The sequence below is a fragment of the Callospermophilus lateralis genome, chromosome 1 (assembly GCF_048772815.1).
Source record: "Callospermophilus lateralis isolate mCalLat2 chromosome 1, mCalLat2.hap1, whole genome shotgun sequence".
In the NCBI taxonomy this organism is placed as follows: domain Eukaryota; kingdom Metazoa; phylum Chordata; class Mammalia; order Rodentia; family Sciuridae; genus Callospermophilus; species Callospermophilus lateralis.
In genome coordinates this window covers 67,593,198-67,606,800 of record NC_135305.1, presented here as the reverse complement: position 1 = coordinate 67,606,800, position 13,603 = coordinate 67,593,198, and the positions used below count along the sequence as shown (strand labels likewise).

Sequence of the window (13,603 nt, the reverse complement as noted above, 5' to 3'; positions counted from 1 at the left end):
TTCGAAGGGCCGTACTGAAGCATGCGGAGGCGGAAGTGAGTCGACATTTCCTACGTCTTTCCCCTGGGCGAACCTCTGCGCAGGCGCGGTGGCTTAGGCTGCTGGACCTGCTGCCCCGCCTCAGGAAGAAGAGCCCGCCTGCGCCCCTCGCTGGTCCCGGTCTTCCGGGACCTTACCCGAGTGATGCCCCGCTATTGCGCAGCGATTTGCTGTAAAAACCGCCGAGGACCGAATAATAAAGACCGGAAGCTGAGCTTTTACCCGTGAGTAGTCCCTTGGGCAGAAGCGTTAGCGTTAGCGTTAGGCCGTGGTCCTGTAGCCTTTGGAGCTAGGACCTGGGTATCTCGTGTCAGTTCTTCAGCCGCTTGAGCGTAGTGGTCATCGCGCAAGAGGAGTGTTCAGTGTATATCTTGAGGGGCCTGTTGGTGCTCAACAAAGGAGTTAAAACAGTGAATCTTGAGAGATGCTCGATGATTTTTCAGAACCTTTACTCCACTTTACCTGACCTCATTTCCTGAAATGACATTTACCACCATTTAGGGTACATCAAACCTGCTAGGTGGGAAGGTGCGCCCAAAGTTAATTTGCACTCCCTGTGAGATCGCACAGGTGTAATTTAAATCCATTTTTTTTCCTCCTGAGAAACTTGATCAGGAAAGACGACCTTCAAAGTTTGGTGTCAAAGCTGGAGTTATGACCTGTGCCCTTTTCAGAGATGTGTATGCTGTTTATGAATAGAACAGGGTAAACGTTACTCTGAATGACTAGGACCCCGAATTATTTCCGTGAAATTACAGAGTACTGATTTCCATGCAGAACAGGGAAGCAGTGTTGTGTAAAGAGTCCCAGGCTCCAAAGCCATATTTTTACTAAATTTAAAAAATCCTGGTTCCTTTACTTGTGGCTGAATGACAAGTAATTTAAACTGTCAGTGCTCAGCTCTCTCATTTGTAAAATGGAGATATTAGTGGAACCTACTCATGCTTACTTTGCAGGAGGTACATGCTTAATGTGTATAAAAAGCCTGTGAAAATCAACATATTTAAAATATTCTATTTCCTTTTTTCTTGTATTTAAAAATAATTTTTTAGAGCTGATCTCCTTGTCTCTTTTTCTTATTTTCACCAGATGTATTGTGAATCCCATTTTCCTTTAGACCAAAATCTATCATTCACTAATGGTTCAGCTGCTTTCCATCATCTGAAGTATTGAGGGGAAAAAAATTGATAACTTTAAGTAATTCTTACTACATGACAATATATCCAGTATTGTCTCCTTGGATCCCTTCCACAGAGGTAGTTATTTTGGGAGTAAAAAATCTAATCCATTGTCAGTTAAAAAGCAGATGCTACTATATTAATGGTTCTAAGATTTGTAGTAAAAGATCATGTTAAACTAATATTTTCCAGGTTTATTTGGCCTTTGATTTGGGAGGCATAATCCTGCACTAATCAATTGTTTAACCTCTTTGGATCTCAAAGTTACTATATTTAAGGAGGAAAAACTAATTCCAAATGAATTATAAAGATCTTTTGTAAAGACTTTTTCCTCAAAGTGAGATTTTTAAAAATTGGGTTTTTTTTTATAAGTTACCTGTGTAATCCACAAAATAAAAATTCAGTTTTATTCCCTAATAGCACCAAACTACCAAACTTGAAGACTTGAATTTGCTCATCCTCACATTATAGCAAGCTGTAGTACATAAGTTTATATGAATGGTAATTCAGTAAATAGAGGCATACAATGTCCAATTTATACTGTGATTTTTATATGTACTGGGGGGATTACATAAAATAAACAAAATTACCAGACAAATTAAACAAGTATGAAGCTACTCAGTTATTCAGGAAACGTCCTAAGAGATTTCTTAAAGATTTATTTGTTGAGGAATTACTGCATTGCAGTTAGTAATTAGAATAGTCACAAAATGTTGTTTTTTTAATGGTTTGCTAACTTACCCTATAGATACAATGGAAATAATTTGGAAACAGCATCCTTACATAAGAATTATATGAGAAAGCATTATTTTAAAAGGCTTCTTCTCATTTTAGACATACCAAAAGGTTGAACTTATTTTTTTACCTTTAAATGCTTTTTCTGGTTATGCCTATCATACTTCTAAATCTAAGTGTCATATGCAAGCTTAGAATATTTTAAAACATATGAATATTGTTTTTATGGTAGTAACTTCCAAAGATCATTTAATTTTTTTTTCCACATAGGATATATATTTCCTACAAAATACCTAGACTCTCTTCCCCTAGGATCTTATAAACTTAGCAGAATTTAGGAAGGGGAAAAAAAATTCTGCTTACTATAAAGCATAAACTAAGTAGTTGGGATGAGAGGGCATGTGGGATAGCTACATTTTGTATGAGAAACCCATATTGTTACTATTTTTTTTTAAATAGGGAACTATTATTTAGAACATGCCTAGGAAAATCATTAAATGAGATATATGTCACTGTAAACTTCTGTTTAGAACACTTTAACGCAAACATTTAAACTGGTTGGAAGTTTGTTTTTTTAAAGAGAGAGAGAGAATCTTTTTTGTAGATGGACACAACACAATGTCTTTATTTTTATGTGGTGCTGAGAATCAAACCCGGGTTGCTAGGCGAGCTCTCTACCACTGAGCCACAATCCCAGCCCTAGTTGGAAATTTTTTCCTACCAAATTCTGCCATTGTCCAGTTTTGCCTTTAAAACAAACTGCAATATGTTAAAGCCAACTCTAAACCCAGGTTATTGTCAATAAAGGAACAAAATGTATGGAGAACTATCTTGCCTTTCTCTCTTTTATATCTTATTTCTTTCAAATAAAATATCCAAGTTTGTCTTTATTAACATGTTTAGTTCTTTTTTGGCTTCAGAGTTCCTTTTTTAGAACTTGAATTTTAGAGTTCCCAGTAAGTAGGTTACAGAAATTAAGTAATATCACATGGGTAGAATTGAAGCTGATGTCAGTAAAGAGAATGGAATATTAGTAGTTTTATGCAAGTATTCATTTTATTCTCCTAAATCATTTGTTTGAATTAATGTTGCCTTATTTTAAAAATAATCAAAGTTTAAAGCTAATGCTGCCTAAAATTATAGGCAAGAAACTATGTGACTTGTAGTATTAATATGAAGTACTTTTGAGAGGAAATTTGTAATTTATGCAATGCTCTTTCCTACTTCTAGTCAAACTGTATAATAAAATAAAGGTGCAACATAATCCACAGAAAATATGAGTAGATTTTATCCTTTGCAGCAATACCTGTTTTACTTGAAGGGACTCTGAATTCTGTTTTACAAGCTATTCTCAGGCAAAAACTTTGGCTTCTATTATATTGTGTCTTAGTACTCTTACTGTAGAGAGATAATATGGTAGTTGTCATGAAGATGCTCTTGTTTAGTGGGGATGGGTATCTTGCTTTTGCAGCACTTGACAAATAGTGCTAGATATATATGTCTAGAATCTAACAAAATGTAAACATACAGCAAATTTTCTTTTTCTGTTTTTTTTTTTTTTTTTTTTTTTAATTTCAGGTTTCCTCTACATGACAAAGAAAGACTTGAAAAGTGGTTAAAGAATATGAAACGTGATTCTTGGGTTCCTAGTAAATACCAGTTCCTATGTAGTGACCATTTTACTCCTGACTCTCTTGACATCAGATGGGGTATTCGTTATTTAAAACAAACTGCAATTCCAACAATATTTTCTTTGCCTGAAGACTATCAGGTATTGGAGTGGGGGCAGTAATACTGAGCATGGTGACACATCATAGGGTGGCAGGTGATGGGTACAGAGAGTAAGAGGGAAAGATAACTTTTGGGAAAATGAATACTTGAGGAAAAGGGACACTATTTTGCACTTTTACTAAAAGCAATGTAGTTTTTAAAAATTTAAATTGTTGTGAAGTGTAGTTTAAGAAACAGAAGATAATGTATACAATCTTAAGTTATTAACATAAATTAATAATAAGTTAAGCTTTTTCGTTGGGTGTTTTAATGGTTTGAAATGTTTTATATATTGAATGTGCTTAATGCTTTTCAAAAAGCATTTTAAGATATATTTAAATCATATGTTTAGAGTATTTTTTTAACTAAACAAATGTGCTTGCCCAGCATAGTGCCTAAAGTTACAATTAAGTAGTCATGACTAATTAATAAGAGAATAAGTCTTTTTAGAATTTGAAAATATTATTTTCTAGGGAAAAGACCTCTCAAAAAAAAAATCTCAGAAGAAAAAATTGGAAGAGAAAGAAGTGTGCCTAAAAGCCAGGTCAGAAGAATCATTTGCATCAAATGAGGCAAAGAATATTACAGTAGTTAACACAGATGTACTTCCTGAACATGCAGAATTGCTTGATTCATCTGCCTTGGTGAAGCCAACAGCTCCAAAGCCAGGAAGCTTACAAAATAAAGTATTAACTCTTAATCTAGTTAAGCAAGACACTGAAAAACTGAAATCTACCCTGGAAAAATCAATTAACCAAGATTTAGGTTTAAGAGGATTTCATACATCTTTTGAGAATCAAAATTCTACAACTATTACTTTGACAACTTCAAATTCAGAAGGTAGTCACCAGTCTTTGGAAAGCCAAGAAGTATTTGAAATGACAACCAGTCATCTTGCTAATCCAAACTTTACAAATAATTCCATGGAAATTAAATCACAGGAAAATCCATTCTTATTCAGCACAGTTAATCAAACAGTTGAAGATATAAACACAAACAAACAATCTGTTATTGCCATTTTTGTGCCCACAGAAAATTCTAAACCTGTAGTTAATTCCTTTATACCTGCCCCCAAAGAAACCATGGAAATGGAAGACATAGACACTGAAGACTCCTTATATAAGAATATAGATCATGGGGCAGAAGTTTTACAAATTGAACATTCTTATTGTAGACAAGACATAAATAAGGAACATCTTTGGCAAAAAGTCTCTAAACTACATTCAAAGATAACCCTTCTAGAGCTACAAGAGCAACAAACTCTAGGAAGATTAAAGTCTTTGGAAGCTCTTATAAGCCAGCTAAAACAGGAAAACTGGTTATCAGAAGAAAATGTCAAGATTATAGAAAACCATTTCACAACATATGAAGTCACTATGATATAAAGAAGTTTTAAAGCTATGGTTTTATATATGCTTTTTCCAGCTAAACCAAATTTCCTGTAAAGTGAACTTTTTCCTGTATAATGTTCTCATCTTGATGAAGTTACAAAAGTGCTCTAATATCATGAACCGCATCCTATTCTTAAAATGCTCATTAATAAGAAAAATAGTTGTTGTGAAGAAGAGAAAAATAGTTATATTATTGGGTAGTTTCCCAAATTAAAATATAGTAAATAGATAATACGTCAGTAATAAGAGACCAATGATATGGTCAAAACACCCCAAAATAGATGAGGTTGGTTCTACCACTGACACATGACATGACCAAAGTACTTATCAAGATTGTAAAATAATCCCTAATTTGTAAAAATAAGGGCCCTTACTAGAACTCAGTCGGTTTCTTTGTAGTCCCTTCCCTTTGTATTTATTGATTCTTTTGTTAAAACAGTTTTTCTATAAGATTATATGTACTTATCTAATAGAAATTGGGGAGAATTTGATATTCACTATTATTGCATTCTCTGACCTTTTGGCTATAGTTAGGTTATCTTACATAAAGGAAAATATGGCTATTCTAATTTTTATTCAGTTGAACTCAGCTTTTAGGAGAGGTACCTTAAACTTGAAAGAATATATATTTCAGTACCTTATATATAGCTGACTGTGTTTAAGTCATTTAAGTTTTTTAACATCCTTATTTATAAAATTATATTTATAAACCAAAAATATAGGTTAATTTTAAATATGTATGTATATTTTAGAAATTATAGTCTGTATCTATTTCTTAATAGGCATAGCTTTTAAAGTATATGCTTGTATCATTTTTTAAATCCGAAATAATAGAGTAATACTTTATTATATATTCCCACATATGTATATTTTATTAAAATTTATAAGAAAATTATAGATAAGTGATGATGTCCTTAGGAAAACAAAGTTTTTCTCTTGGGAAAGAGAAGTGTTGGTGATATAAATAAAAATAAAGTTTATATCTGCATGAACTAAGAAATATAAATGTAAAAGCAAAGTCGTTTTGGTAACAACCCAAATGTGAACAAGAGACAATATGTTCTTTAATATCTGTTAAATAAAAAATACTACTATCTAAAAGGATGGTTTTGAGAATTCTATGAGGTAACACATAATTTTTGGACCTGGAAAATAGGAGGTGCTCAATAATTATTAGTTAACTGAATAGCTGATCATTTTGTTAATGAATGGTAATTATTTTTATTATTATTCAGTTAAGTTTTACGCTAATAAAATTAATTGGTATTTGATAATGTGTTTGCTAATTATAAAAAAATCAGAACTATCTTATTAAATGACCATGGTGGGGAAAACTTAAGTATTCCCATATTGCATATTTAAAGTGAATAACACAGATAAAAATAACAAGTCACAAAATATTATTTTAACTTAGTTTAAACTTAATAAAGTATAAGTATTTATTTTCATGACTTTCATATATACATATACACACATATACATACATACATATATATGCACATACTTGAATCATTAATACTGGAGGACTTGCGCTTTGTGCATGCTAGGCAAGTGCTCTACTGCGAAATTCACAACCCTTGCCTTTTTATAAATAATTGAAGATACTCTCAACCTAACCCAGCTAACCTCTAAATTAATATTTTCAGATTCTGGCCTACATTATTTCCTATTTGGACTATTACAGAAGCCTCTTAGCTAATCTTGCCTATGTTTTCAGTCTTCTATTTCCATATTATCTTGGATTCTGCTATTATTTTTTTAACCTAAATTATAAATCTATCACCCACCCACCCCATAACTTCTAGCTCAGACATCTCACATTACTCACTAATACCTATAAGATAAAGCCAAAGTTATTACTGTTATATCTGATTCTCTGTAATTTTGTTTATCCTGTTATCTACCTACACTGAATTTCTTAGCATTTTGCAAGGATGCCAGACATGCATCTGTCCCTGTGTCTGCTTGCTTTATTCCTTCAACCAGTCTGTCAAAATTATATTTCAGCATTGGTGAACTTTTTTCCTGCCTGCTTGTCTTCCAACCTGAGGATTTCATGACAAGCTTCATTGAGAAAATCAAAACAATCATAAAACACCCCTGATAGGGACTGAATTGTGGCCTCCTATACATATTTTGAAGCGCATCTATATTTGGTCATAGGGCATTTAAGGAATTAAAGTTAAATGAGGGGATATGGGTAGGGTCTTGATTCAAAGGGTTAGTGTGCTTACAGGAAGAAATACCAGGAAACTATTCTCCCTATATGGGGACACAGCCACAATACAGCAGTCTGCAAGCCCTCATGAGAAACTGACCATGCTTGGCAACCTGACTTCAGACTCCCAGGCTCCAGATTGGTGAGAAATTTTTGTTGAAAAAAGCCACCCAGTGTATGGTATTTGGGCAGCCCAAGCTAAAATGCCTTTATAATCCAAAACAATGAGCTATATTTGTTACAATGAATAAACCAGATCCGATGTATCAACATAAACCCAAACAGTATTCCAAAAAGAGTAAGTTGCAAAAGATTTGAAAACTGTGTACTGCTTATTTATAATTAAATATACAACATAGTAATATAGATTGTGTTACTATATACATACTATATTGCATATGTAGCAAAAATAAAAGTACTGTTCAGTGGGGAGGCAAGAAGAGATGATGGGAGATTTTGTTTCATTTATTTTAAAAAGCTGAATAAAAGTATCAAAATGTTAATATTTAAACAATGATAGAGACACATTTGCTTTATTACTCCATGTTTTAAATGTCTCAAAGTTAAAAAAATTACATACTTTAGTTAAAATGACAAAAGAGTGTGTTACCCTTTTTATGAAATTAAAGATTTAAGGCTTCATTCGAATGGTTTTGCTATTGTTACTCTCTGGTTTAAGACCAGAGATGTGGATGGAGGGAGATTACATAGTGAAAGAATTGATTTGAAATCAATTAACATGTATTTGTTAGAGTAATGCTGTCCCCCTCCAAAGATGTAACATGTGGATGTTATCTCACATGGTAAAAGGTACTCTACAGATGCAATTAAGGCTACAGACCTTGAGATGGGAAGCTTATCCTGTATTATCTAACTGGATATAGTCTGATCATGAGTCCTTTAAAGGTGAGAACCTTTACACATGAAGTCAAAGAAAAATGCACATGAAACCCAACTCGTCTAACTAGCTTTGAAAATGGAAGAATAGATTGCAAGCCAAGAAACATGGCAATATCTAGAAGTTGGAAACAGCTCTCATTTTATAGCCAATAAGAAAATGATAACTTCAGTCCTACAACCAAAGGGAACCAAATTATGCCAACAATTAAAATAAACAAGACAGTTTCTCTCCTAGAGACTTTAGAAAGGAACACACTCTGCCAACACCTTGATTTTAGTCTGGTGAGACCTATACCTGGTATCTAACCTGTAGAACTATAAGGAATTTATGTTGTTTCAAGCCACTAAGGTGAGGTGATTGTTAACGCAGCAATAGTAAAATAATATGGTCGCAATCTGAGATTCAACTTTATTTACTTAGTTTACTGAGGACTCAGCTTTTTTACTGAAATACAAGTAGTGCTTTATTCAGAGGTTGTATTTAATAACATCACATATGCAAATATGATTTGTAAACTAAAATGCTATAGAAATGCCAGCTAGTAACATTGTTGTTTGATTACTCTTTGTAATGGTCTTAGATTAAAAACCAAAAAATGTATTTGTATTCTTGTGTTTATACATAGAGACTTTATTACTGTTCTCCTCTAAGAATGAAAAAAAAAATTATAGTCATTCCTCAATATTTTGCTACTGTGGAAACTCACAGTCATGATCCAGATATGAGAACTGGCTAGAGAAATTCAATTCTTGTCACTAAGGCAAAAAAAAAAAAAGTCACAGATTTGCTACTAAAACATGCATTCTAAAACCAAGATTTCCTAAATTATAGAATTAGAAAGTTTGAAACTCTGTGAGCCTCCTAAAAATTATCAGAGTATTTTTCAGAATTTGTATGGAAGGAAGTAGGGAAAATAAGATGAATGGATGGCTGAAAGAGAGGAAGACTCCATAAAAGGAAGGAAAGGAGAAGGGAGGGAGGAAGGAAAACAGATGGACATATAAATGTATTTGGTTTGACAACTGTGCTTTCCTAGGAAATAGCTCAAGACTGTGAAGGAGAAATCAGGTGAAGATTCTTCCTCAATCCCCTCAATCTGCAGGAGCAGAACAGGAAATCATCTTTGTGAGTTGAGAGTCTGGATTTCTAACCCTCATTTTAGTAAGACTTTCATTATTAATTGCTGGGAGCCATCAGCCAAGTAGGTATGACAAATTCCTTGCCAGCTTACTCCCATGCTGTCTAGTGGAAGGACTTCTGAAAGGTGACCTTGCTCAAGGACCAGGGCAGGATCCGTGTTTAGGGTGTTCCCCCTTTAGAATAGGGCGGTTTAGCATAATAGGAGATTAGGGTGTTCCCCCTTTAGAATAGGGCAGGTTAGCATAATAGGAGATTAGGGTGTTCCCCCTTTAGAATAGGGCGTATCCTGCTGCTGAGTTCCTCTTGAGTGCTTAGGGTCAGACAGTATATTTTGGGAGACAGAAGCCCATGCAGAGTGGATTTGGGCAGAGAACGTGGATTCCCCCAGAACGTGTTTGTAGACGGCCGGTGTGAGTTCGGGAATAAAGAATTGCTGTTTGAATCTACAGCTGTGTGGAGACTCATGATTTGTGCCCAGCCAGAGACTGCGGCAATTAATGGATCTTCATCAGTTACAAGATGTCAAGAAACAATTAGTGTTTGAACATGCTCATTGCCAAATCCAGATTTGTGGCAATACAAAAGATACTATTATAGAGTTTTCTCCCCAAATTTAGAGCATGTTTTTGCCAGCAAATGAATTCATTCCCACCATGGCCATGGCACATGTGTGAGATTTCAGCCAATGATCAAAGCAAGTCTAATCATGCTAAAGATTTGAATTAGGGTTCTTTCTGTTGTCAGAAAGTCCAGTTCAGGAAGGGGCATAAGGAAGACTAAATCTTAACAAGAATGGCTCAAGAATCCAGAGATAGGAATTGTAGCTCCGCTGTGCCTCATGATAATTGCCACTGAGAAACATCTAAAAGAGCAAGCAGTTCCTTCATGGCAACTGCCTCCTAAAGGACATTTGTTCCCCATCCCCGCTCCCAGCCAAATCTTATAATCTGAATTCATAAACAGGGTCCCTGGGTTTGACTACCTTGTGTACTTTAGCTTTTTTAATTCCAATATTAGTTAGTTCAGTCATTTTGTTTTTCAATTCCAAATTCCCAACAGAATGATCCACTTGACCCACTGTACATTTTTAAATGAGTGAAACTCTAGTAAACCTATGAATTGGCATCACTTGAGTCAAGTCTTATAGGTTGCAGTTACATCCAGTAAATAGGGTGGGGAAGGGTCACATGGAACAACAGAGACCATGCTACCTCACTAAAATTTTGAGTAGTAATTTACCTTGGAGGTAAATTACTACTCAAAGGTAAACTATTCAAAGGAGGCTGTTGGATGGCAAACAGCTAACTTCTTTGGTTCTGTGCAGCAATAAAATACGAACTACATATGATGATGTTTGTATAAATTACCTTTCCCATGATAGCAAGTTCCTCTAGCTTCATCCTTCCCTGAGCTTGTAACAGTCCACTAAAACACTTCTCTATTCTCACAGGAAAAACCAGGCAATACCAAAGTAGTTTTAAAGCTAATAAAAACTAATAAACTAAATAGTTCTAATATAAAAGCTACTATCCTCCCCAAGTTTGAAATAAATAACCTGAAGATGTTAATAGAAAAATATATATATATTTGATATTTCAACAAAACTAGCTCTAAATATTGATCTCATTTTATTTACAATTTATTTCACAGAAACCTTAAGGACAATCTGTTACCAGTGATTTTGTCCCAAGTTTCTAAAGTTAGCTTTTTGATAGTGTCTCTGTAGCATATAACACAAATAGTATACAATGTCTAATATGGTAACCCATTGTTCTCCTGCATCATTAGTAAATTTGTCTTCTTTCCATGAATTCTATATCTTCTGGTGATAGTAGAGAAACATTTTCTTATATTTTCATATTACAGAGAATTCATTTTCTAAAACATATTTCTGGATCCTACACCTTTGGCTATGATATTGCCTCTATCTCATACATTTGTGGTGTGAAATTAACTTGTTAAAGTTCTAACTTTTCCATGTATGATTGTATTTCTCTATTCAATTCCTTCTTTAGGTATTATAGTACAGAACCATATTTTTGTCAGCATTGCATACATTCAAAAGAATATCTGATTGTATACACTCAAGTAATGAAAACAAATGAGTATTTCACTTTAGAAACAAACTGACCAATTCTAAAGTATATGAAAATTTAAGTGTTCTTATAAATATATTCTAAACATCTATGTATATTTTAACTTGGACAATATTTAACAAAATGTATAAATTATGTTGTGTGAACTCTTAACATTATTTCTCATACTTAATCTATTTTGGTGGGGGGTGCTGGAATATTGAGCCCAAGAGTGCTCTACCACTGATGCTCTACCATCCCAGGTTTTTTTTTTTTTTTCTTTTTTTTCTTTTTTCTTTCTTTCTTTTTTTTTTTTTTTTTTTTTTTTTTTTTTAATGAGACAAAGTCTCACTAAGCTGTTGAGGGGCTCACTAAATTGTTGAGGCTGACCTTGAACTTGCACTGTTCCTGTTCTAGCCTCCAGAGACACTGGGATTACAGATGTGCACCACCACACCTAGCTTCATTTCTTTTTAATACCATATCACATTACCTAAGAAGATAAAAAAAACTATTTTTATTGCCTAAGAACTATACAGAGATTGCATTGTTTAATATTCAGGAGAAAATACATGACTTTAAAAAATTGGAAGTTAAGCACTGTGACACATACCTGTAATCTGAGCAGCTTGGGAAGATGAGGCAGGAGGATCACAATTCAAAGCCAGCCTCAACAACCTAGTGAGGACTTCATCAACTTAGTGACACCCTCCTTCTAAATAAAATATAAAAAAGGGCTGGTGGAGTGGCTCAGGGTTAAGTGCCTCTGGGTTTAATCCCTGATACAAAAAAAAAGGAAAAAGTACCTTAGACTATAAATTGTCCTTAAAAAGGTAGGAAATTTTAATTGATTGGTAAAGTGGACTTTTAAAGATATATTGGATTGGAAACATGGGTTTTGTCCTTAAAGGGGTGCATGTATGCCCTTTAAAATGATTTAAATATTATTTTCACTTTAGGAATTAAAACCTAGGCTGTTCTTTTTTTTTCTATTGAAAGATGTTAAAATTTTATTGTTTTAAGTAATCAATAAGTTTGACCATTTTTTTAAAGAGAGAGAGAGAAAATTTCAATATTTATTTTTCAGTTTTTGGCGGACACAACTTCTTTGTTTGTATGTGGTGCTGAGGGTCGAACCCAGGCCACATGCATGCCAGGCAAGCGTGCTACCACTTGAGCCAAATCCCCAGCTCCAAGTTTGACCATTTTTAATGGCAACTAAGGAGCACAATTGCACTCTGGTAGACAGGCTTTAAAAATGTGAAGTCCAGCATTATACATTTCAGCCATCTAATAAGATTCTTCAAGTGAAAACTTTTAATGATATATGACTATGGATGTGTAGTAGAGGCAAAAATAAAGCCTAAAAAGAAATACGAATGGTCCGCAGATACATGAAAAATATTCCACATCTCTAGCAATTAGAGAAACGGAAATTAAAACTACACTGAGATTCCATCTCACTCCAGTCAGAATGACAATTGTCAAGAATACAAATAACAATAAATCTTGGCAAGGATTTGGGGTAAAAGTTTCACTCATACTTTAAGGGTGGGATAGCAAATTGGTGCAACCACTCTGGAAAGCAGTATAGCGATTCCTCAGAAAACTTGGAATGGAACTATCATTTGACCCAGTTATCCCACTCCTCTGTATATAGCCAAAGGATTTAAAATCAGCATACTACAGTGATGCAGCCACATCAATGTTTATAGTAGCTCAGTTCACAATAGCTAAACCATGGAACCAGTCTAGGTGTCCTTCAACAGATGAATGGATAAAGAAAATGTGGTATCTATACACAATGGAATATTACTCAGCCATAATAAAGAATGAAATTTATGGCATTTGCTCATAAATGGGTAGAACTGGAGACTATAATGCCAAGGGAAACAAGCAAATCCCCAAAAAACCAAAGGCCAAACAGTTTCTCTGATATGTGGAAACTATCACACAATATAAGTGGAGAGAGGGAGAGGATAAAAGTTCATTGGATTAAACAAAATGGAATGAAAGGACACGGGGAGGGATGGGAATAAGACAGTGGAATGAATCAGTCATAATTTTCCTATGTTCATACATGAATATACCATAAAGCTACATATCATGTACAGCTGCAAGAACGGGATCCTAATCAGAAAAAGTTATATTCCATG

At 34.1% G+C, this 13,603-nt stretch overlaps 1 protein-coding gene across 2 annotated transcripts; it reads left to right on the top strand.

Annotated features, from left to right (window-relative positions):
* The first annotated feature begins 94 nt into the window (after nucleotides 1-94).
* Nucleotides 95-8,979, top strand: Thap5 (THAP domain containing 5). Of its 2 annotated transcripts, XM_076835161.2 has the most exons (4): nucleotides 204-263; nucleotides 1,129-1,295; nucleotides 3,531-3,723; nucleotides 4,196-8,979. In XM_076835161.2, the coding sequence occupies exons 3-4, from the start codon at nucleotides 3,577-3,579 to the stop codon at nucleotides 5,105-5,107; spliced, it is 1,059 nt and encodes a 352-aa protein (XP_076691276.1). In that variant the 5' UTR covers nucleotides 204-263; nucleotides 1,129-1,295; nucleotides 3,531-3,576; the 3' UTR covers nucleotides 5,108-8,979. The 2 variants fall into 2 exon arrangements, with proteins under 2 accessions (XP_076691274.1, XP_076691276.1); XM_076835159.2 differs by lacking the exon at nucleotides 1,129-1,295 and having other exon boundaries at nucleotides 95-263; nucleotides 4,196-8,978.
* The last annotated feature ends 4,624 nt before the right edge of the window (nucleotides 8,980-13,603 follow it).

Coding starts and splice junctions, on each gene's coding strand:
- Thap5 (XM_076835159.2), top strand. CDS start 184: ATGCCCCGCTATTGCGCAGCGATTTGCTGTAAAAACCGCCGAGGACCG. Junction 264..3,530: donor CGGAAGCTGAGCTTTTACCC/GTGAGTAGTCCC, acceptor TTTTAATTTCAG/GTTTCCTCTACATGACAAAG. Junction 3,724..4,195: donor CTTTGCCTGAAGACTATCAG/GTATTGGAGTGG, acceptor ATTATTTTCTAG/GGAAAAGACCTCTCAAAAAA.